The following is a 26,174-nucleotide window of genomic DNA, read 5'->3' as shown; positions in this document are numbered from 1 at the left end:
GAATTGTGCTACTTTTTAGGTGCAGTTCACGCGAGGAGCTAGTAATACACAGAATTTTTTACAATTTCTATTCTGGTTCCAGGTATGCTCATGAGAAGCACATATGCTGAGAGCTGATAAAAACAACTACTATGGTACAAGTCCAAGTCTTATCTGTGGAGAATAAAAGCTCTTCAGCAGTTAACTTACATGACAAAGACTTTAAACACAGACTTTTGAACAAATGTTATGTAGTGACTTTAACAGTCTTACGGCTTGTGAAGAAAGAACATTTTTGATATTTTAAATGTGCCAACTGCAGCAGTCACATCTAATTTGGCTGCCTGAGAATCAGCCTCTCGGCTGAGCAAAATTGAAGGTCTTTCACTTTCAGTATTGCTAAGTCTTACTGAGAGCCTGAATCTTATCTAGTTTTCTCCATCTATTGGAGAAAAATTCTTCCATAAATCTTGCCTTACTCATGTCTTCAAAATACCATACCTACAATAACAAAAGGTGAAGCAGCTAAAGCTAAGACTTCATACTAAATGGAAAACAAGAGTTGGAAACCTTGACATGCCATTAGAAATTTATGTTGTCACAATATCCAATTAATGCTCAAGTAACAAAACTGTACAAAGATGCTTAAGCAAGACCAACCAACAAAGGGCCATCAGAGCAGAGACAGGACAAGGATGCTCCCCACCCCTGGGCTGCTCCAGGCTCTTCTAAACCAGGTTGACAAAAATTGGATTCTTCTAAGTGTAAGAGCCACAGTTAAACAATGACAAACAGGAGATGGTCTTCCTCATTAAGAAGCTACTTGACAGCTACTGTCACCACTCCAGGCTGCAAGACACGTAACCTCCATGCTTCAGACTCGCCGACTGCAACACAGAGATAAACTGACGCAGTCAGGGCAAGGAAGATTAATTAGTGAACACTGAGAAAGAGCCTATGAAGCATTAAGACCTGTTAATTATAATATCACATTTGGTAGCCACACCTCCAGCATAATGATATCTCAGTTTAACCACAAGTCAAGGGGACGTGGGGCACCAGGAGATATAAGTGAGGAAATGACACTCCCTTCTGCGCCACCCCACTGGTGATGCCTGAAAGTTCATGGGCTGGTCAATGGGCTCAGTTGCCTGGTCTTGATCCTGTGCAATACAGTCATGAGCTGTTCCCTAGGACTAACAGATATTCTGACACGCACATCAATAACAAGTCTTGAAGAAAGGCAATTTTTAGGAGAAGTTGAAGTAATAAATTGGCATGGAAATACTCTCACATACGTTAAGGAAATAGCCCATGTTAACTATCCATTACGTTACTGTTGTGCAACCCAGTGCTCAATACATGTGTAACTGAAAATGACTCCTTAAAATGATTATTGTCAGATTTGGGGGCTTTTCCACAGTAACAGAAATGATCATTTCAAACCAAATTACATTTTTGTCTTTCTGTTTTGCACGATTTGCTCTGCTTTCTTTTCTGATTGAACTTCTGCATGAAGTGATGGAAATAAAGGAGAAAAAGCCAAGATGCCAAACTAAAATCAAATTAAGGCCTTTATTTGTTTTATTGCCAATTTTTTAATGAAATACAATATTTTTTAATCTTATTCATTGACTTTAAACCACCAATTTTTATCATAGGGTATGCATAAATATTCACTTACCTTCTTTAAAAAGTCCTTTTCCCCATACAAAATTCTAAAAATCTATACTGAATATAACAAGGGAAGTATATGTTAAACCATGCTATTTTTGTTTAGTGATACACAGCATTCTTTGTGCAGGCACATATGATAACTCAGAATTCTCACAAAGTGATTCCTGAAAGGTCAAAAGCTGTTTATTTTGGCAAAAAATTGAAACATAGCTATTGTGATTTTTGCACGGGATTGAAACACTGAGGAGTAAGGGACAGTTTCTAAGCTTTACTGCTTCTAAAACACAGAAGTGACACAAAACCATTAATTTGAAAGCAATAATGGCTTCAACTCCTGTGCAGATGTGCCTGTGCAACTCTGGTCTTATGATGGAGAAGACTTTCCTTCCTCACCCAACAATGTATCAAAAAACATAAAAATATCTCATATTCTTTTGAATTAGACTTCTGCGTTAGTCCTTTGTTTTTATGAGTGGCTCCTGTGCAGGTGTCATTATTTCTTGTGTCAGGAGATGTTTCTTAACATATTGGTTACCTTAAGCGACAAACCTCTTCTTTTTTACTTTCCTTTTGTATTGTGCAGGGGTAATGAATTAGTAATGAAAAACTATGTTTGAGCAAAATGAATAAGTCTGAAAGAGAATTGATCTTTCTGATGAACATGAAATATCCTAGAAAATCCATCACATGGAACAGTTTAATCATTTACCTCAACCACAAGTTCTAACTTGTCCTTTGCAGCATTTATCCCCAATTCGTGGCTTACAGGCAAGTCCCCTTCAAATTTTTTTCACTCCTATGCTTGACAACACACATTTCCTCTGCCTGATGAGGAGCACGAAATACGATACTGTTCAAGCAGAGTCTGACTGTTAGAATGGTTTATGGGAATATTTTTCTTGACTCAGAGGTGTGAAGAATTCTCACCTTCCAACATCTCTGTGCTGGCTGAAGCTTATAGCAGCAAAAAAAATGTCCTTCATCAGAGACTCTTTTCTAATATTGGAAATGTTAACAGAAAAGCTATTTTGCTACTGAAAGATATGCATCCACCTAGGAAGAAGTTGGCAGGATGCTCCATTGGTATGCAGATACAGACTTCTCATTTACATGCAGACTAACGTAAAGTTCTGCTTTCACCTTCTTAATCCATAAGGCAATGAAAATCTAATAACAAAAGATTCTAGCCATAAATACTTCCAGTAATTAGAAAAGCCTACGAATTGCTTGTGACAGCAGCGTATGTCACAGCAAGTCAGTTAATACCCAGCAAGATTCAGATGAAGATCTAGGAGGACCTAGTTTGCATATGTTCTAACTCTTCTGGACGCATAAGAACAGCAACCTTTCTGTTGGTTTGAGGTAAAATTTGGGTATCTGAGACAATGGCAGGAAATGAGACAAACACCTCATGTGTAAAAGTTTGGTAAATCTGGACTCATTTTACTTTCAAGCCTTTCCAGTTCAAAATCAGGATTTTAGCCTCCACCCTGTTATTTTTTTCCAAAACAGGCATTATTGTTGCAACTTGGTGGTTATCTGTGAGGCTTTCCTGGAATTCTGTGGTTTCGTGACTGTCTGGAATACTATTGTTGCAGGTTATATATTAATGGATATATTAATTGCAGGATGACTGTTAACTATAAAAGTGAAGTTATAACCAAAAGTCACCTTAGGGTGTAGCATGCATTTCCAAAAACCAGAAGAACTAATGCTATCTTACATTATATTGGTGAATATTTATCTTAAATTATGTTTACAGCTCCAGTTATTTGTCATTAAGTGAGCTGAAATTAAGCCTCAAAAGAAGATATTCAGGAAAACAGAAAGTCTGCGATATCTGAGAAAACCAAATCCACTTGATTGGAAAAAGCAGAATCTAAAAGGGAATATGATTGGTCTCTACAAATACCAGAAAGGTTAAAAAAAAAAAAAAGCCCAAAACATAAGGACTGCTTGAGCTACTAGATATTTTTATCACAAGAGTAAGATATATATATATATACTGCATTAATAAATACAGTGAAAAACACTGTTTCTAAGCCTTAAAGCTGGAAAGGTCAACAGCAGCTTTCCAAATGAGTGAAGAAAGATACAAAAGCTTTACAAATAGAGAGAAAAACATTTATGGAAGGGATTATGTGATAATCTACCTACAATTCCAGAAAAAGTCCTCAGTGACCTAAAAATTTACGTGTTCCTCAATAGACAAATGTTGGGTGATTGAAGAGACAGATAAAAATTTTGAATCATAGAATAGTTAGGGTTGGAAAGGGCCTCAAGATCATCTAGTTCCAACCCCCCTGCCATGGGCAGGGACACCTCACATTAAACCATCCCACACAAGGCTTCGTCCAACCTGGCCTTGAACACTGCCAGGGATGGAGCACTCACAACCTCCCTGGGCAACCCATTCCAGCGCCTCACCACCCTAACAGGAAAGAATTTCCTCCTTATATCCAATCTAAACTTCCCCTGTTTAAGTTTTAACCCATTACCCCTTGTCCTGTCACTACAGTCCCTGACGAAGAGTCCCTCCCCAGCATCCCTATAGGCCCCCTTCAGGTACTGGAAGGCTGCTATGAGGTCTTCTCCAGGCTGAACAGCCCCAACTTTCTCAGACTATCTTCATACAGGAGGTGCTCCAGTCCCCTGATCGTCCTCGTGGCCCTCCTCTGGACATGTTCCAGCAGTTCCATGTCCTTTTTATGTTGAGGACACCAGAACTGCACACAATACTCCAGGTGAGGTCTCACAAGAGCAGAGGGGGAGGATCACCTCCTTTGACCTGCTGGTCACGTTGTTTTTGTTGCAGCCCAGGATACGGTTGGCTTTCTGGGCTGCAAGCGCACACTGCCAGCTCATGTTCATTTTCTCATGGACCAACACCCCCAAGTCCTTTTCTACAGGGCCGCTCTCAATCTTTTCTCTGCCCAACCTGCAGCTGTGCCTGGGATTGCTCCGACCCAGGTGTAGGACCTTGCACTTGTCGTGGTTGAACTTCATAAGGCTGGCATCAGCCCACCTCACAAGCGTGTCAAGGTCCCTCTGGATGGCATTCCTTCCCTCCAGCATATCAACCGAACCACACAGCTTGGTGTCATCAGCAAACTTGCTGAGGGCGCACTCAATCCCACTGTCCATGTCAGTGACGAAGATGTTAAACAAGACCGGTCCCAACACCGATCCCTGAGGGACACCACTTGTTACCGGTCTCCAGCTGGACATTGAGCCATTGATCACAACTCTCAACATAAATGATGTGTTGGAAGCAGCCACCATACTTCTTCCACAGACTGTAGCAGAAGAGTGTTCATGAGGGAAATGAGCTCATAAATGGGAAAGGATAAAGGGGACAACGAGAAGGGGAAAAAAAAAAAAAAAAGGAAAAGAAATGTATGAAGAACCAGGATGGAAAAGTGAAATGAAAGCAAGCAGTAGAATGTAAAGTTAGGGAGAAAAAACATGAAATAAGGGAGAGGCCATCAAAAAGATGCAGAAAGTTTGCTGGACAGACAAAACCCACCATAAATATGAACGACTATCCAAGCCTAGTATTTAATAATAGGCATCAAGGAGTCTTTAGGGCACTCATAGAGTACTCATAGGCTTCAATGTCCCTGACCAGCCTTCGTTGAACCCTCTCCTACCACCCGCCCATGGCCCCAGGAGCCCATTTTGGCTTAGCCTGTCTCATTTCAGGGTACTTGCCAATAGCCTTTCTTTTTTCCCTGCCTTCGTGGTGGGTCTTGGATCATACTTTGTGTAATCAGTAAACCTAAGGATGGGTGCTTTTGAAATACAACAACAATCCAGATCAGTCTGACATAACATTGATCACAATATGTCATGAAACAAGCTTAAATCTTTGGATCTTAGATTACTCCAGTAGCCTCACACTAACAGTCATTGCAGATCTAGCCAAACAGATCAGTTGAACAAACCAGTAGAGAAAAGATTTTTTTTTCCAGCCCCACATGAGTTGTTTAATGCTGGGAAGCATACGTTTTAGAAGTACCTGGAAAATGTTTAAGAAGAATGTAGCATCTAATGAGCTATGGCATGAAAACTTGTATCTTACACAGGTTGGTATCAACACTTCGAAGACTGGATTTTCTTTGAAATTATTTTTGCTTATATACCCATATTTATATGTTCTCAATCCATTGTAGTACCTCCAGTATTGACTTGTCCTGGAAGGGGTGTTGTGTTTTAGATAGTAAGCTGGGTTTCAGTTGTTAATTGAATTTCTGCTTGGCTCATTGAAAGGAAATAATAAATTCACCCTGTCAGTTCAGTAGCACAGGACTACTTCTGGGTATGCAATGATTTAGTACCTACTTCCTGGTAACTAAAAAACAGTTATGTAAATTAATTATGAAGGTTACAAATCATGTCTTGCATTTGGTCAGCATTCAAACTACAAACAAAGAACTCCCTACTTGCCTAATGCTCAGACAACCAAAGGAAGTGTTATTTGTACATTGGAAAAACAAGCAATGCAGAAATTTCTGGTAGGAATTTTTTATGTACTGGTTTTTCTACCTATGTTTGCCACTTGTGTCAAGGTCATACTGATTAGAACTTTCAGTAACTAATCAGTAACTATTTCAGTGTTAACACGTACAAAAACACAGTTTATGTTGGGTTTTAACTTGTGGTGTGGCTCAGAGTTTGCAGCACTCATTGAGTTATCAAAATCAGATATTTACTGTCTCTCTGTCCTAATCCTCATGGAGGTCACATCAATTATTTCATGCATTGCCACTAAATGGCACTTTGCTGCTGTGCCACTAGAACGTTAGAGCTCGGCCTCTGAGAGGCTGATGTTTATATAAATGATGAAAATGCCGCACATTGCAGGAGGTCTTCTGGGATCAGCTCCCTGGAGCCTATTTCCTACAGTCTATAGACATCCTCTCTGATCTGGCTGCTATGGATGGATTGTACAAAAGTAGCACTAGGAGCTGTATTAGCTAAAGAGATTGGAGTTAACACATCTTTTCATTGAGGAATATTCCCTAACCACCCTCTTTGACTCTTCATGCATGCATTGCAATTATTGCAGCAAACTTAGTATTATGTAGCTTATTTAAGATTTCTGTGCCATTTGCGTACTCTGCAAGATTTAGCGGAGAGAGAAGTACTTAACCTTCTCAATAGGAGGGCACAATGAAGTGGAATAAATGGGAACAGGCCCTCTTGCTGAAAAAGAAAGCATGCCAAATTTTCTGCAGTCATCACTCTGGTGATGTGGCCTTTCCTTACAGTAAATGAACCACACAGAACCTTTACAGGAATAGCACAGCACTGTACTGAGCAAAATTGTAACTGTAAAGACTATTTGGGACAAAAAAAAAAAAAAAAAGAAGGCATTTTAAAGCTGAAAGGGATTTATATAGTTTTCAGCAAACAGAAAAATGTAAACCACAGTATTTACAGATAATGATACATACTTTAAAACTCAAAAACATACAAAACTGGTAAAAAACTTCATATGAGGAACAAAAGTTCTTGAGCCACAAGCCAGGGATTGTAAATCAGCTTGTCACAGACAAGGAAAAGTAGTGAATGCACTTACCATTGTAGTTATATCACCTAATGTCGTCATACTCTAGAGTCACGGTCTCTCAAAAGCACTTTTTTTACCATTATTCCTCACAAAGAAATGGATCCTCACCTTAGTGCAAACTAAAACACCTAAATTGTTGTTTAAATTATCAAAGTGGTACATGTGATCTGCATATAAGACCAGAAAAATATCTTGTATATGTCTAGACAATATTTTCGACAAGGTGGCATTTGGAAGCAAGGGAGGAAAAACAAAACAAAAAAAACAAAAACCAAACCAAAACAAAAACACACTGTATAAATGGAACTGTTTGGGAAAGAAAAGAATTGGTACAGAAATATCATATTACTTGTTATGAAGAGTGAAACTAATAAGGGAAATCAGCATGTTGCAGCATCTGTGCAGATTCACAAACAATCAGGACTTTCACTCAGAGCTGAGAGTTCCCTGAAATTTTATCACAACTGGCAGAGGAACATAGAAGGGGGGGTGCTAGAAACTGAAAACTCCTTTGCACATAACGTGATCTTCAGGTAAAAGGTAATGCAGAAGAGTACATAACTTCCTTGACAATGGAAAACAACCCTTCATACTCTATGTTGCAAAAAACTCTATGGTTAGCATAGCCAACAAATCCTTTAAAGAACATTGAAAAATAATTATTTTTAGATGCGTCTTTTTATTTTTCTTTTTAACAACATCTCCAGTACGGAGCTTTTACCAAAGGAAAGGCTTTGGTAGAATAAAACTTTCAGTTTCCATTTAAATCTTGCTTTGGGAAATTTTTGTTTTGATTAACATGAATGTAACAAGAACACATTGAAGGCAGCAAATCTAAACAAAGTGATGTTGTAGAATATTTGCAACCCAAGAGAAACCTGAATATATCTCAGATTGATATGCACTTGCATTTGCAAATACCAGTAAGGAAAGCTATATCATGAAAGCTCTATATTATGCAAGGAGCAAAAGACTTTTCAATTTCCCTGACAAGTGCCCTTTCCTAGTGCTCTTCTGGAAAGATGCAAAGAGTAGTGTGAACACAAATACAGGCTCCCGGCTGGATTTTGAAACCTGGAGACAGACCTCAGTCAACTGAGATGATACTTTGCCATGTCTGAAGTAATTTTCTTGAGCTTCTTCAGAATCTTAATACCTGCTTGCCTCTAGAGCAAGACTTAAGTAAGAGACTTCACACTGGCAGGAACATCTCTGTAAGAGCCATCTCAAGTGCCCAGGTAAAATTAAGCACATAGGACTGATAGGGAGCAAGAAAAAAACACTTATCACAAGGAAGGACAATAGACATACATGATTTGTCACTAAAATCTTTTGCAGGTAGCATCTGACACTTAAATCATTCATCTCATTTATAACACTTCTTATTGCTTTTCCAGGATGATAGTAGGGCTTTAAGGCATATGTAAAACATCCGTCTTCCCTGCAGTAGGCCCTTTCTTATCACAAGAGCAGTACAAACTAGCCCTTGTGCCAGGGAGAACGAACCGTGTTATCTCTTGCAAACAGTCCACCACACTCCTCTTCAACAAGGTGTGCTTTAGCCAAACACAGCTTAACAGGATGTAATTCTCTGGTAATTCTCCTGCAGTTAGAGTTGTCAGTCCTTTTCGCTTAAAGTTAGTAATACCTGAAGTTAATTGTTGACAGAATAAGCCTCATTAATGGTGAGAGATATGTGTTTCATTTGGTTAGAAGGACAAATATTGGGATACATAAACATTGAATGAAATTCCTTCTGAGTCCCTATTAGCATATAAATCACCTGTACATGTATATAACCTGGATGCCAGACATTAGTTCACCTCACTGGGAAAATAGCTAAGTTGCTCTTTCTGACAAAAAAAAAAAAAAAAGAGAAAAGGAAAAGGAGGGGGGCAGGATGAGGGAAAGCTGGGCATTGGGCAGTCTGTTGAGACGGCAACGTAGTTTGCTAAATGTAATTCTTAAGAACTGTGTATTCCACTTACACTGGTAAATCAGCTTTCTGGCATGTACATGCTGAAGAACAGCTTTTGTTTGTACTCTTAGGTAACAGACCCCCATCTCGTGCGCTCCACAGGCCATATATATTACAGCAGAGAAAAAGAGCACATTTGGCAAGTCCTTGAAAAACTTGTTTGAAAAGCTTGGTCCTGAGTCAAGTTTCTAGAGTTTGGATGCTTAAATCTGAACTCTTTATCAAAAGCTTGTATAATAATCAACGAAGGGAAATGAGAATTATATATATTTTTCTAAGACAACTGTTCAAGAGAATTAAGATCAATCCTTTTGTTTAAACGTACATAATTTTCCACTAACTACAAAGGCAGCATAACACGACCAACAGACATGCATGAATACTCTCGATATAGATTGTGTGTCTGCGTGTGTGTGGTTGTGGTTTTGTACCTGCGTGCAATTTAATATGTAATGTCGTAATCTCAGAGAAAGACCTAATTGAAGGAACTTGACCCAATTTAAAATTTAAAAATTTATTAAAAGTCACTTTCCCCTGTGAGATTTCAACAGAAAGCCTTTTCTGCATCCCTGAAACGACTTTATATAAGGATTATACACATATCATGTGAGATATTCACTAAGTAAAATGATATATAATGAATAATGCAAGATATTCATGGCTGAGCTACAGGTAAAAAAGAATGAACTTTGCTCATGATTTTGTTCTTTTTTTATCACTTCCTGTAAAAATGAAGGAGCTCACAGGACCTTACAGTCAAACATTGCCTTATCCTGTGGTACAGCAAGGATGAGCAATAGCTTTTTAACAAAGCTCTGCTTCCGCTCTTTGAGCTGTTCAAATGAAATACTGTCGCTACAAAGAAAAAATACACATATGCTTATTTTAGCTTTGTCATTTGCAAGTTTGATTCTGTGCTAGACTGATATGTTCTTCTTACTTCTGTCCACTCTTCAGATTACAAGAGCTGTGTCAAGCAGGCCTAGTCCAGGAGTTACCATGAACAGGGCACCATTCCTGAAAGGTGCCTTGCCAACCTGCTTGGCAAATTAAAGATTGATAAATATTGATAAAATTGGCACCAGGACCAGAGAAAAGGTCCTGGCACTGCCCAGTACACCAGTATAGATGTACCTAAAAAAGAAATGAGTTCTCTAAAATCCATAGCATGTGAGTAGTCTTCGAACAGTAGTCTCAACAGGACAGCAGCTAAATTTAGCGCCACCTCCCAGCGTTGATAGATTATGCTGATTTTTGTACTTAAGGATTGATATGGAACCTTATTGCAGTATCTTAGCACTACTACTTCATGATCAAGTAATCTACTATGGCAATATCATCCATTTTTTTAACACATAAAATTTTTCATGAAATAAAGGCTCATATGATACAATTTTGGCCTATCTTCTGAATACTGGATTAACAGAAGACAAGTTAGTATCACATAAATAAAATAAAAACTTTTGAAGGGTCAAGACAAATTTGGACAAGCAATGTGAATCTCAAGAACAAGTGATCACTCAACAGAAATCTAAGTGAAATATAATTTGTTCCTTCATTCATGAGAAAGTTTAGAAACTGAGTTTTTTAAAACCATTTAGGAGATTTGGTCTTTGAACTATTTTCATTGTCTAGGGAATAATACAAGCCAAGGGAAATGAAAAAAAAAATTAAAATTGAAAATCTGAGCTGTTTTTTCTAATTCCTCTTTTTAATAAACTTCAACTTTATTTTTTTACAACTAGGAGTATCCTTTTTTCTCCTGACTTGTAATTACTTCTATTTTAATTAGAATTCACAGTAAGAACATGTGCTCTGAGTACTTCATTCACTGTGAAATAAGAACTTCCCCATCCTGCTGAAAGAGATTCTCTCTGTTTATCATATCTTATATGAAGAGATAGGGTATTATCCATATTTCATAGAAAATTAAAAACTATTTACCTTTTAAAATGAAATCTACAACTTGAAGAATTATTTGCTACCAGAAATGAAATTGATTGAAGCTGTATTCCTTACTACATGCAGCAAACCAGCCTCTGTGAGAGTTTCTTATAGGCTGTTTCCTTCTTAAAATACTTACAAGACAGTGAGAAGCATATCTGTGGCTAAACGAGCTTGTGTGAATTACCAGTTGAAAAAATAAATGTAAGCCAGCATTTCATGCACAGAAATAGCCTGGGAAATAGAAAACACTATATTGACCCATACTGTTTCCCTCCCATAGTGGGTGTGACAGTGTGCTTGGCTGCTTCTTTTTTTTCTTGCTATATCGCCCAGATCCACTGAAGTAGGATCCGCTAAAGGCAAGTGCCTTTTATCAGGCTCTCACAACCAGCTACTCTCCTGCAATGTCTTCAGCTCTTGACACCAGGATGAGGTTCAAGTTTTCAGCCGTGGCTCTTCTTCTGGAAGTGATCATCATTGTTCTGTTTGGTATATTTGTGGAATATCAAGAAGATAATAACCCTGAAATTTTATACCCAAGTAAGTGTTGCTGTCCAACATTTATAGAAGTTATAATTTCTTTAAACTAATCCTAAATAAGATTTCTGACTAACTTACTAGGCCTACCAATATAGCTAGGAAAGAAAGGCATGCTTTGGGGCAAACAAACTTTTTCTGAGGTGTGAAAGCAGCAGGCTTCAAAGGCAAATTCAAGCTGAGCACATATAAAATTCTGAAAGTATTTTGGATTTTGAAAGGTACTAAATTGACCTAACTGCTACAATTACCTCTTCTGGGACAAAAAAATCCTGAAAATAGTTCTATTGTTTGCATAGCAGGTTAAAACTTGGAGAAATATTGATTGTTTTGAACAATTCTAGCATTTTCCAGAGATGGGTGGTAATGTTTCTTGCCTGAGCTTCTATCTTGATTATGAAAATGAAGAAAATATTTTATTTCTGTCATCCAGACTTCAAAAAGTTTTCTTATGAAAGCATGGAAACTGGGCAACGTATTCAATCATCATCATTATAAAATATGTTTGCAAAAAATGGACTCCACAAAGGGCAATAGTTTTTGTCACAAGGTGGATAAGCCCCTCCTATCTTTCAAAGCAGTGGCTCAACTGTAGACAGTAATAGTTCGGCCTGTAAACATTTCTGTTGATTTGTTGCTCTGCAAGTGCTTGATCAAGTTCAGTGGAAAAGTTTTGGCCTCAGAAATAGTTGCTGATTTCTTACACCCTGTTCCTCCTCACACAAAGATCAGACTGTAAATAAATAGAAAAGTACACAGAGGAGTAGCCTGTGTCTTGCTGGTAGCATTGAATGTTTGTTGTTTGTTTTCTTGCCTCTGATGTCTTAGCAACTTGTAGCCTGATTGCAGCCTTCTTAATGAGGATCATAACATTGACCTCCTTGCCTGCATGTAATATCGATGTAATTTTGAATGTATCCCTCTTTTTATCTTTCCATCTGTCTTTTCAGTGACTGTTACAGAGGAATGTGTTCTCATGGTCACTTCACCCCCTAGTAGTCTTGGGCTGTCTATTCTCAAGCAGAGAAATGTCTATTGGAGAGTACAGTGAATGCATGAAATTATTCAGCTCCAGATGCAAATCAGCTGATGAACATCAGGGGCTAATTAATCATATTTGGGTTAACTCCACTAAAATCCAGCAGTATCCCCAAGAAATAGTAACTTAGGTTATGCTAGAGCCCATTTTGTTTCTGAGACGCAGCTTAACCATGTCAATGATTAAGTCCAAACTTAAACAGGAGAAGTTTAGATTGGATATAAGGAAGAAGTTCTTTACTGTAAGGGTGGTGAGGCACTGGAATGGGTTGCGCAGGGAAGCTGTGAATGCTCCATCCCTGGTGGTGCTCAAGGCCAGGTTGGACAGAGCCTTGGGTGACATGGTTTAGTGTGAGGTTTCCCTGCCCATGGCAAGGGGGTTGGAACTAGATGATCTTAAGGTCCTTTCCAACCCAAACCGTTCTGTGATTCTATGATATTGAACTATCGCAGTCCCTAAATTAAGTGGTCCAATGTATAGACAGTATATTGGGAATGATCCTTGGTCCACTGTGACCTAGGAGGTGATAGTAAGCCTAGGCAGAAACTGTGACAGAAACCACACTAATAACTGGACATCACATATAGTCCTATTCAGGTACTGTTGTTTTATTAATATAGCTATTGCTTAATACACTTGTCCACCTACCTCTTCTCTGACTTTACCCCAAAACAATAAAACAACAACAACAAATACAGCCACAGAACAATAGCCTTTTGGGCATCTTTGTAAACTTTGGTAAACCAGAAGGATGCTATCTAGGAAATGGGTCCTTAAGACTCAGATTAAGGTCTTTTCACACCACAAGAACAGAGAAAATTATCTTTTCCAGTCTGAAAGTCATGTGTACTAATTCTGGTACAAAATTGACCTGCATTTTCATGGAGTCTTCCTTACCAAAGAAAATGAAGAAAGGTACATAAGTTCCTCATGCCAGTAATTTAAGTCTTCAGTGGTCCTTCAAAATATGTAGTGCATTTCTTAGTAAACATCAAGTCTTCTGGATGACGATTGTCTATGCCACATGCATCACCATGGGTATTGTGATCCCTGGGAGGTCCTGGGATAGTCTGTTCTCACACTTAACAAAACTCTCCTCCAGCCCTGCTTTTTTTTTTTTTTTTAATTTAATATCTTCTTTTTAAAAATACATCAGAGAGAGGGCAGAAGCCTCATCAACATCACAGAGGAAAGAATTCTTCTCACCAGATCCTAACACTACAATATAGTAATCTATGCAGTTAGGGATCACCCACAGTTATTCCTTCCCTAATATCAGAGTCTAAAATATTTGGGAGAAATTGCCTGCTGGCTCCCATGTCTTCCTGCACAGGCAGTGTATGACCTGCATACTGTCACCCAGCCATTTACACTACTGAACTACTAGCAAGCTCCTGGAAGGATTTTGGTTCATTGTGCTGATTTTGACTGGGATGGAGTTAATTTTCTTCTTAGCAACAGGCAGAGTGCTGTGTTTTGGCTTTAGTCTGAGAACAATGCTGGTAACACACTGATGTTTTTAGTTATTGCTAAGTAATGCTTGCACAGATAAAGGACTTTTCAGTCTCTCATGCTCTGCCAGTGAGGAGGGGCACAAGAAGCCAGGAGGGAGCAGACAGGATATCTGACCCAAACTAGCCAAAGGGCTATTCCATACCACAGCACTTCATGCCCAGTATATAAATCGGGGGTAGTTGGCCAGGAGGTGCTGGTTGCTTCTTGAGGCTGGGCTGGGCATCCATCAGTGGGTGGTGAGCAATTGTATTGTGTTTCATGCTGTTTGTTGGTTTTTGTTCTCTCTCTCTTGTTTAGATATTTCCCTTTTCATTATTATTATTATTAGTAAGATGAGTATTATATTGTACCTTATTTTAATTACTAAACTGTACTTACCTCAATCCATGGGGTTTACCTTCTTTAAAATTCTCCTCCCCTATTAGGCAGGGGATGTGAGTGAGAGGCTGTGTGGTATTTAGTTGCAAGTTGCTGGGTCAAACCAGCACCTTGACCTCCTCTTAGGTATGGCTTCAGACACAGCATAGGTTCAGGGACTATTCTCAATAAATGGTACAAGTGGGAACAGTGTTTTGGGAGAGAAGAGCATGTAGCTGTACAGGTGTAATTTGCCTAATATGCCATTTGCCTTTTGGGCAGGCTGTTCAGGTCACCAGTAGAGGCATAAACTAAGCAAACACCACAGATTTAGTGTTGTACTTTCCAATGCTGATTTAAAAGAGTTGATGGATCTCATTCACAGTAACTGGAATAAAAGCAGGATTTCCTTACCCCCATGTTTTCACTTTTAGGCCCTCTGCCTCTCAAAATTCCCTGCCTAGAAAATGCACTCAAGAGCACAGTTTGTCTGAAGACCAAGCAGAAAGTTAGTGCTATGGTTTTATAAATCTATTAGGACATATCCTGTGCCAGGACTTCCCCTGCATTCACAAAACAATGGATTAAAACTGCTTCCCATGCTATTCCCAGAGATGTTAACCCATCTGTACCTCATAGATTTAGTTTTCGACCAGAGGCCAATTTATATTCTCAGAACTGCAGTGCAGAGCTTGCTTTTATATGCCTTAAATACCTCAGCACCATGAATCAAAGCTGTTTCGGCACTTTTGGACTGAAGGAAGATGAAAATAAGAACTGAAGATCAGCACAGTTTTGTACTCAGCTAAGGAGGGCTGAGCTGAGATCATTCCCAAAGCATAACTTTGCATGATATCTATTTCTGGTGAATGCAGATACAAGCATAGCATATGGATGGACAACTTCAGGTGTGCTGTGCCGCTAGAATGGGAGGACAAGGGCATGTGACAAGCAAGCACTCTTAGAGGATTTCTTTAGTACTGGTGTCCTGCACATAATGCCCTGTGATTGATCCACCACTCGTGGCTTAGGAAAACTAAGCCATGTTCGGGGTTCTACAGTCTACTTTTTTAGGTCGAGCATCCTTGAAGAATCATGTGCAGTGGCTCTGTTCAGGATCTGCTGGAAAGTTTTTCCCAATCTTTATTTTCCTGTCCCACAGAAGAGAACTGTGTTTTCTTAAACACAGCTTACTGAAACACTTTATTTCAAATCACAGTTTTTTTCCCAATCATTCAAAATAATTCCAGATCTTCTTTTCTTTAAAAGGGTTTAAAAGAGGGAGTTAAATCACAAGATATGGGCTAGACTACTTGAAATTTGCCCCCAACATCCATAAATTATCCTAGTCTTAATCTTCTATGTAAATGAGTCCAGACAGCTTTAAAACATTTGTATGAATCCTGGCTTGCCTTCAAAAGGGCCAAGATTATATGTCAACAGCTGCTTGCTTCCAAAAGAATTGTTTTTAATCTTCAGGTCTGGGGTACGATTTCTAAGAGCACCTTTCAAAAGAGACCTGAGCATGTAGAAGCCCACTTGACAGGCACTGAGAATTAAACTCTTCAGTCATCAATGTGCTTTTGAAATCTATTCTTTTGCTCACATGTAGACTCAGGTTACTTAAACATATAAAACATCTTTTTACTAATCTAGACATGATTTACTAAGATGTGGTATACATGAATGGGAATGTTTCAATGAGAAAACTTTACTTGCTTTGTATGCAATGCAAGTAAATTGTTAATGGTTAGCTGTTAACATTAATGTTAATGTTAATAATTGTAACCAGGAGATTGCAAATGAGAGTAAGTAATAAGCTAACAAACAATAATATCCTAGAGGAGATTGGAAAAATTTTCTTACCTGAAGCTGACTACCCTGAATGGGCGAAACTAAAACTACACAGGAAATTTCATGGCATAGGCTGATTAAATAATAAAAAGAAAGGAGTAGGTAATTTTCAAACATGTCCCTGATTTTGTGCATGAAACTGAAGTGTAATATAAAATGAACACTGCTGAAGTCGTGTATCACTTTGACTTCCATTTTCTCCTGCCAAAGTCAAACAAAAAGGCTACTTTTGTAGATGTCGCTGTGTAGCTTTGATGGGTTTGCCCTCTAGTTTTTGTTTTGGTTTTTGGTGGTTTTTTGTTTGGGTTTTTTTTTTTTTTTTTTTTTTTTTTGTAATGTTAACAAGCTCTTAATACAGTAGTTTTACAAAAGTCAGAAAATAAACAGGGCCACTTGTCAAATGCAAAGGTGCTGATCCTACAGGTTACTAGGTGAACGGTCACCCACAGAATATTATTTTAAACACAATCAAAAAAGCTTGTTCAGCTTCCAGTTTCCACTTATGCTCAACAAAGAGGGAAATCAGTCTTGCGTTATGCCCTCCTTTATTTGAAAAGAGATCTCTCATGTGACCTGTCAAGATATTTTTGTACCACTTAAAAAGAAAATCTGGGTAATTACCTGTACCTGAGATCATGATGATGGCAGTACAGGAACAATGGGAAGGCTATCCAGTCGGATCTACCAGCACTAACCACTGCTGCATGTTTTCTAAGACATTTGAAGGAGAGGTGCTCTAGATGTGCAGTTCACCACCACAGTCAAGTCAGGTAGGAAGACAGTTCTGTGTTCCTGTGACACGGGCTGTTACAAGCTGGGAGGGTGCACAGACAGACGTACCCGTCAAATCATCTTGTACTTTAATATCCTTTTCCTAAACACCCCCTCACCCCCACGACTCCCCCTGACACAGGAATATAGGAAGATTAAGCTGTGTTTTGGATTCTGCAACCCCTAAGCTACTAAAGACTTTGCTGCTGATAGGATCAGGAAGGTTGCATTAGCATGGTTTGGATTGTCCCCAGCCGTATCTTTTCCATCTCTCGCCACGTCCTCTGAAGTAAGGAAATATGTTGAGCTCTAACCAAGACAATTAACTTGACACAGCATTGCAATAGAAAATATACAAGTATAACAAAAGCAGAAGCCTAAATGGGGAGGATAAGTTAATTGCTCATCTTTTAAGATAAGTAACAAGCACAACACAAGAGTTTGGCTGGTGGTTCTGGAAATTGAGTAACATGGAGGAAAATAGGAAGTTTTCAAAGGACTGCAGAGGCCTCAAGAATCCCATCACTGGCTATTATTGAAATATCACCTGGAAATAAAGGTGATAATGTCCAGCCTAAAGAGGAAGAAAAAGGGTTGGGGATGTCTGCAAACCCACTGCATTTCTATGCTGCTCCTTAGATGTGTGAAGCCCAGCATGAAGTATCTTACTTTAAGCATGTATGTGTTTCTGTGCTAGGTCAGGGCTGGAATATGACAGCGCAAATATAATTGAGTTTATTAGGAATCTTCAGTAACTTATTATACTTCTGGGCCCTCTTTTGGCTAAACTTGGTAATGCATATAGCAAAACTATAGGTAACTGGGAAATGTAACTTCAAGCCAAATATTATGCTAACCAAGCCAATGTCCCAAATTTTTCCTGTGTATGTCCATGTAAGAGACAATGAAATGAAACAGTTTATTTATACTGAGGTTCTTACTAACAATAACATCAGAGAAAGATTCAGTTACAAAACTCAAGCATGTTTGGTAGAGTCCATTAAATCACACAGAACAGTTCAGAGTAGCAAATATATTTTAAAACATAAAATATTCATGTTGTGGTGATAAACTCAGTTTGTATTAAAAAGCCTAATAAAGTAAATAAAAAATTAAAAAAGCTTTAAAAACAACTACCTAGGTGAAATTCATATTTCGAAGGAAAAAGCATATTTGAAGGACATTTAAGTATATGCTGATTAGCAATATTAATTTGCTAGTTTAGACATTACCTCAAATGCTTTATTTTTTTACACATGGAAAGAAATCAGTCTCTTGGACAGTAATTTTTAGGGATCAGAAACGTACCTTTCACTGAGTCAACTAGCACTCTACCAAACAAATCTCATGTCAATTTTGGAGTTAGCCAGAACATGTTGGATGTGACAAGCTTTGTTTGAGAGGGAAGAGAATTTCTCTGTAAGGACATGAAGCTGTGATATTCCAGGTAGCTTCATACACAGAGAACAACTCAAAATATACTAAATTTTCTAGTATAGAGACCTAGTGTCCTATCCACAATGATATAACAAGGAATAAAATCTGTAACTGGGTCTTGCATTTTCCAGACACTCAATCTTCAACTAGTAGACTGGTCATGAAGAGGGAAAGTACAGATCACACTGATGACATGAATTGGACCTCTTTTATTTTCTATTAAATCCTCATTTGTCCCTAGCTTGCCTCCCTTCGCTCTTCATAGGCATTACACAGTCATATTTTTCCTTCAGTCTTTCAGGACGTCCATGTGATGATATTTGTTGGGTTTGGTTTCCTGATGACCTTTCTGAAGAAATATGGATTCAGCAGTGTTGGTATCAGCATGCTCCTTGCTGCCTTTGGTCTCCAGTGGGGAACCCTGATGCAAGGATTTTGGCACATGCAAGAAGGAAAAATTCATGTTGACAGCAACAGGTACATGTGAATTTACCAAAACTGACATTTCTATCTGTAAAGATAACAGGAGAAGCCCTAAACTACAATACCTATGGGATCAAACTGTAAGTTCACTGAAATTTGTTTGAGCCTTACTGTCCACCTTTTGACATTCATCTGACCTTCACCTCTAAAAGGGCAACACGTGGTGCACTGGGCCAAGGGAACCAAAGTGTGGGATGAAATTTGAGGTGCTACATTACATGTAGGGACTACTCTGAATCTCTGGAGCTGTGGAAGCTGGAAGAATGCCTGCAGTAACACAGCATCTCCTGTAGCCAGCAGGCATGAAAGCATCTGCCCTTCCACAACACATGGAAGAGTGGCTGGAACATGGCTGGAACAGTACATCTATCCACTCATAAGATTTTCTACTTCTCAAGGAATGATTTGCATGAGTACCATACTGCAGTAGGTTTTGGACCCCAGTCATAGAATAAAGAGACCTCACGAGCAATGTCCCTAGATACTTTTACCCCTCCCATTCATCTGTCCTGCTTCTGCTAAGGTCTCAAAGTGTTTTCCACATCTGCAATTCTTTTTTTCTGAGACAACTTGTAGATAATTTTGAAAGGAACAATATCCCAACATTACTGAGGGACAAGCAGAAATAAATAGTTCCTTAATGCTTACAGATATGCATTTGTAGAGGGATCCATAAATTAATGCCCTTCCATGCTGCAAGGTTTTGACCAGTTTGTGGCTTTACCTTTGCCATTCCCCATGACCTGGTAACACCAGTTCTTCCTGACAGCTAATGAAAACATGATGCACAGTGATAGAAAGTCATGCAAGGCTTTTGAAATTAGATAGACCATCTGACCAAAGATGTAAGTTCCCTATCCTCTTTGGAGTTCCAGTGACAGTCAGAGCTGAAAATATTTCTGCACATCTGAAATACATATCTCATCTGACTTTTTACTGTAATTTCAACCAGCTAAGCGCATATATAGTATAAACAGGAGATAACGTTCCCAAACTTTTTCCTCAGTAGCTGAAAAGATCTCTACAAAACCCATCTGGACAGGTTTGGCTTAATTTTTATTCCCAAATGTGATCTTAATAATTGTATATCTGAATATGTAAAATTCTATAATTTTAATGATACGGCAGTTTTGATATTAGAGCCTTCTTTCAGGTCTCTTTAAACTGATTTGGTTTTTTGCTTTGCTTTGCTTTTTATTAACTTCAGCATGATAAATTCGGACTTCAGTACAGCAACTGCTTTGATTTCATTTGGAGCAGTCCTTGGGAAAACAAGTCCTCTTCAGATGCTGATAATGACAATTCTGGAGATTACAATCTTTGCATGCAACGAACACCTAGTTACAGAAATATTTCAGGTACAATTTTTTTAGAAATAATTATTTTCTTTTTCTAAAAAATGCTTTCACTTTGTAATACTTCCAGTTTCCATACTCTAGGTCTCAGTTTCTATCATAGAAAATAAACTATTAAGGTCATCCTGACTTCATTGAATCCTCATCTTTGTGCTGTATAAAATCTGTGGCACTATTTGGGTCCTTAATACAGGCTACAGATGTTGGAGCCTCAATGACCATCCATGCTTTTGGAGCTTATTTTGGTTTAGCCGTAACCCTGGTCTTGTGTCGTCCTGGTTTGAAAAAAAAACATGAAAATGAAGAATCTACCTATCAGTCGGACATATCTGCCATGATTGGTAAGTGATGTAATAGTGAATGCTGATCAGTTTTTCATCCCTCCTTCATTTCTACATTTTAATGATTGCTTATTATTACACTGCATCTATTTTCTTCAGTACACTCCTAGATGCATGCACAATGTTTTCAGTGACAAATAATTTTAGAGTTTTTCCTGTAGGAAAAATCAAACTAAAGATGCATTTTTACTGTGCATTTGTGGTGACTCATGTTTTGTTAAATCTTCTGTTACAAGCACTATTTCACAGAAGCTGGGCATAATTAAAATTATTGAACTGTGCTGGTCTCACTAAAGAATGTTAGAAACCACACACTTATCTGTCTGTGAGACCTATTCTACACCTGTCTGTCTGTGAGATCTCTTCATATATCAATTTACCAGCTAAAACTATCAATTATAGCAATAGAGGATAAAGTGCTTGCATGCGAACTGTCTTGCTAATGCATCCTGTGATGGTATGGTTTTCACAGTGGTGGTGAGCTTTTTAAAGTGAACGGGGCATGACAAGGGAATCACAATGCGTCAAAGTCTTCCAGTAGGATTTGGTTTATACCACGTGTCCAAACCACAAATGCCAATATCAAAAGCTTCTGCATAATCTATTATTTCTTCCAGCATTTTGGAAACTTCAAGTTTCTTATTGGTCATCTTCCTCATTTCTTGCAGCTAGTTCTATTCTTTTGGATCTTTCACACTGAAATACCCCTTGTGACTGAACAGTCTATTTCATTTTGACTTCTATTCATCCAGGTACCTTGTTCCTTTGGCTTTTTTGGCCCAGTTTTAACTCTGCCACTGCATCTGAAAACATTTTCTATATTAAAGCAATTGTCAACACCTACTATTCCTTGGCTGCGTGTACTGTTGTGACATTCGCCCTCTCCAGCCTGCTGGATCAAAGAGGCAAATTCAGTATGGTAAGAATCATATTACAACCTCTGATAAATCAAGTCACCCCTCTATAATAAGGATCATTAAGCAGGTTTACAATATCCATGAACGATATGGAGCCTTTGCTCATGCTGTGGGCAAAATTAGAGCTAATATATTTCTAAAAACTATAATGTAAGATTGGGTTCTGTGTCAACCCACCCTACTTCAGGTATGTGGTGATTCCTCAGTGTGATCACTGCATCTGGAGAGTGAAAAGCTCTTAAACATTACAGTGATGGTCCTGCTCCCTTGTTCTCTCTTGTCCATGCTGGACCACAAGGACACTAGTCCAACATTCAGGTCTTATCCTAAAGATCCTATGTGAGTTACTGTATTGCCTTAGCCAGAATAGGTCTCTCAAAGCAATGATCTGTTCATGACAACCTCAGAGTGCAGCTGCACAACAAGCAAACCAAACTATGCTGAGGCTGCCACACTGCCAACCTTTCACCTCCTTATCCTAAAATTCAGACCCTATGTTTTCACGCACTTCATTCCAGCAGTTGCTGGAAGTGCAACTTCCAGAAGTTGCTGGAAGAAGTGTATGTTGAAGCTCAGTGAGCAGGCATGGTTCAATGAGCTTGCAGAATTTGCAGGTGTTGGAGGAGCACTTCTCTCTGGCTCAGCCTGGCTTTTTTGAGAGGTCAGATGTATTTTGGTGACTTTGCAAAAATTAGTCTTCATTAAACTGGTCCCAGTTAAACTGGCTGAGAGCAGCATCAAACCAACACCCTGATCATGCAACAGAGAATCCTGTTTTAAATTCCTACTCATTCTTCATTGAAAAAATCTCATCTGAAGAAAAGGAAAACTTCCTTATGCAAAAAAACCTTCAGTCACTCTTCTCTAAAACAAGCCTCTGTTCGACATATATCATCTCTGTCTCTGTACACTCTTTGCAGGTTCTCATCCAAAATGCCACCCTGGCAGGAGGAGTAGCAGTGGGTACCTGTGCTGACTTGTCAATCAACCCTTTTGTTGCCATGTGCATTGGGAGCATTGCTGGAATCATCTCTGTCCTCGGGTTCCACTTCCTGACTGTAAGTACTGAGGATCCAGCTCTGCTCTCATGTACTTATTGTTTATTTGGCTTTACCGGAGCTCCTTTGGTTTGCTAAAAAGGGAGTTTAGAACCTGGCTGGTATCACCAGTATAGAGAGCAAACTCTAGACAACAGCAATTTTTAAATCAGTGGGATTTAAATACATGCTTATGAGCTAACTTCACCTAGAAGCAGAGAAGGATCACAAAGACATTAGAGTTAATTAAAATTGGTATCTCTGTTCAAGGAGCTGCCAGAAATCTTCCTCCAAGCCCGTGCATCAGTGAAATAGGACTAATCAGTCTTTTAAAATTTCTAAATAGATCTGTAATCATAAGTACTTAAGAATTGCAAAATGGAATTATTTCATGTCCAAAGTGTAGAACAAATATTCTGACTAAAATAGATTAAACTGGAATTTCCTAATGGAGAAACATTCTGGAAGAAATTACTCAGCAAGCAGACTAAGAACAAGTGTGTATGGGCTACTTAGCCACCTCTTTCAACTTTCGCTGCAGTGGCTGAAAAGACTAAGATTAAGCAGACTGTCTTGTGTTTTGCACCATTATATTTATGATGGTAGCTTGGAAATTTGTACCCTTGTACCTACAGACTTGGGTTGGCCTGCATATAAACAAGTTCCCACAGTGAAGGGAAAGAAAACATGGTTTATATCTGAACTTTGTGTACCTAAATTAATTGTTTCATATATTTCTGCACTACTTTCTTTTGCATATCAGTCTAGAGATAATGGAAGACTACAAACTCACAATAAACTTCATCTTTCTCCTCATTTCAGCCTTTGTTGGCATCCAAGTTGAACATTCATGACACTTGTGGAGTTCATAATTTACATGGGTTACCCGGAATACTGGGAGGTATTGCTGGCATCGTAGTAACTGCAATAAATGAGGAAACTAGGTGAGTTATAGAGAGAAGAGGGAAAGGAGTCTATTGATTTTTAAAGGCTTATTCTAATTTTCCACCCTCCTTGAATCTAATTATGATTTTTTTTTTTGCAGAAATTGCATCTTTGATTTGATGTCAGGCATTGTGTTCTGATTTAAACAGGACTGTTCTTGATATCCTGCCCACTGTTTATATGCCAAGCTCCTTGCAAATTAAAAGTTCAAGTAAAATTAAATAAATCTAAAACATCATAAAATCCAGCATACAGAACCATTCAAACATAGGTGGATCTTTATTATGATTCTGCAATTACACTGCTGGTAACAGAAAGAAATTAGCAAAATGGGCTATTTCAACTATCTTAAAAGACTCCAAAAAGATAGAATACTGGCCTTTTGACAAAAGAGAACATTCTCTAAAGGCATTGAAGGTACTAATAACCTTTCCAAAAACCTTGTTTTCATCTGTAGTCTTAAAACCAAAATAAAATCATGATTTCTGTCTTGTACACAGCAGTAGTTGATATTTTCCTATGACCCACCTTGTCCAGTAGACAGCAAGTAAAATGTTGTAAGAAAGAGCAACTACCGGTCTCAAAGTGCAATAACTTTCTGATAATCAATGGTTTGGTTTTCTGCCCTTTTCAGGCAAAATATCCACTTAACTCCTGGCATGCAGGCTGCTGCTCTGGGCAGCACAATTGGAATTGCACTGGTGGGTGGAGCATTGACAGGTCAGTATGACACAGGTAGCAACTGAAATATGTGTGAATTTAGAGGTTTGTCCATGGAGAATTCAATGTATCAACAATTTCATGTAAATAATACAAAAATAGAAAAATAAAAATACCACATGATGGCAAACTTGCAGAAGCTTAAATATGGAAAAACAATTTTCCAATAATTTTGTCTTCAAATGAAGCCTAGATATCTTGCCAAATACATACACCAAAGAAACTGTGGAACATAGGAATACATAGGAATAGTAAGACGTTGTCATGGATTAAATTATTCTCTTAAAATTCTGAACAGAAACTAGTTTGAAATGAAGGCATATTCATTTAGATGTCACATATTTCCATGTGACTGTGGATATTTCACAAACAAAAATCCAGGCTGAAACAGAAAATTCCAGTCTGAAATATGGGAAAGGTCTGAGCAATTAAAAACAAGCTCTTAGGAATATTGACTTGAAGAAAACTGCATCAGTTCTCCTAATGAGTGACCAGGTGGTTGGGAATTTCTGTAGACTAGGAAATGAGTCAGCAAACATAGAAGACTCCCCATGGCACATCTGAGGAACATTTATTTGGGCATTTTGTCCTTTTTTTTTTAACCTCTGATGCTGTTTTTCCTGCAGGTGGAATTCTAAAGCTGCCTTTCTTGGGACAAGTGTCTGACCAGAACTGCTTTGATGACTCTGTTTTCTGGGAGGTAAGATACAACCTTTCTTTATTTTCATTATGTTGGAATACACACAACACACTGCAGTCCTACTTTCCTAGGGTTTGTGGTTTGCACATATAAGTCAACATTCAAAAATGCTTCTCTAGCTGAGGCTGTGAAATTATCAGGGCTACCTTCAGGGTCTTTTTTTGACTTGATAGCTTGTCATGCCATTACATTGGGCTAACCTTGAAAACGAAGCAGAAATAGATCCAAAAAACTGAGACCTCAGTGGAGCTCTTCATCTCTTTTAAGCTGTTGCTGTGACAGGCATCCTCTTCCATATTGTAGTTTAGACGTGCTATTTGCATTTTTGAGTAAATGGTGCTGCTTTTCTAGCATGATCTAGAATTTTATACTAAATGAAACATGCTCTAGATAGCCCTACCTTGGCAGGAGGTTGGACTAGATGATTTCCAGAGGTCTCTTCCAACTCTAACGATTCTGTAATTCTGTGAAATTTAGAGCTCTTCTTCAGTATTTGTAGGGTGAGTCTCTCTTAAGCTAAGGAGAAGCTCCTATGCTTCCTGGCTGAACAATCTGACCACTGAGGTTATCAGAAGAAGACAGTCCCCTGGCGCTATTTTTTTATGCATGAAGACACAAGCAATGGGCTGTACATCTGAAATAGCCCTGTTAGGCTCCCTTTATGCTCTATGAAGTGATGGCTCTAGACTGCAGTTCATCTGAATCCTTCCAGATCTGTGTTAGGCTACATGAATTAAAACCCTGAAAATATCTATAATCCCCACTGATAGTGAAATACCTTTCATTGCCTACCTCAAATGTAGAGCTCTATACTGTACAGACCTAGATTTGATCGGTTGAGTCCCACATACATCTCTGACTTGGATGACAATCAAGTGCAGAGCAGAAACTCAGACATGTATTTCTTCTTGGCTAACTTAAGAAATTCCCTGTACCATTTGTAGGCTTTCTGCATCTCCCTTCATTATAGACCAATGACAGGTTCTTAATTTGGGAAATCTGAATTTTATCCT

General features: G+C 38.5%; 1 protein-coding gene across 2 annotated transcripts in view; it reads left to right on the top strand.

Annotated features, from left to right (window-relative positions):
- The window catches only part of RHAG (Rh associated glycoprotein), a 30,251-nt gene that overhangs the window by 303 nt on the left and 3,774 nt on the right, over positions 1-26,174 (top strand). Inside the window, exons 2-10 of one of the 2 annotated variants that reach the window (XM_065681828.1) lie at positions 11,487-11,693; positions 18,957-19,140; positions 20,354-20,504; positions 20,695-20,842; positions 21,595-21,761; positions 22,680-22,817; positions 23,619-23,740; positions 24,376-24,461; positions 25,088-25,161. In XM_065681828.1, coding sequence (XP_065537900.1) covers positions 11,558-11,693; positions 18,957-19,140; positions 20,354-20,504; positions 20,695-20,842; positions 21,595-21,761; positions 22,680-22,817; positions 23,619-23,740; positions 24,376-24,461; positions 25,088-25,161 — 1,206 coding nt within the window. In that variant the 5' untranslated portion in view covers positions 11,487-11,557. The remainder of the gene's footprint in view (positions 1-11,486; positions 11,694-18,956; positions 19,141-20,353; positions 20,505-20,694; positions 20,843-21,594; positions 21,762-22,679; positions 22,818-23,618; positions 23,741-24,375; positions 24,462-25,087; positions 25,162-26,174) is intronic. The other variant, XM_065681829.1, reaches the window with a different exon arrangement.

Source organism: Lathamus discolor, chromosome 5 (genome assembly GCF_037157495.1).
Source record: "Lathamus discolor isolate bLatDis1 chromosome 5, bLatDis1.hap1, whole genome shotgun sequence".
NCBI lineage: Eukaryota > Metazoa > Chordata > Aves > Psittaciformes > Psittacidae > Lathamus > Lathamus discolor.
Note: the sequence above shows the minus strand (reverse complement) of the source record. Positions and strands in the feature narration are given on the sequence as shown.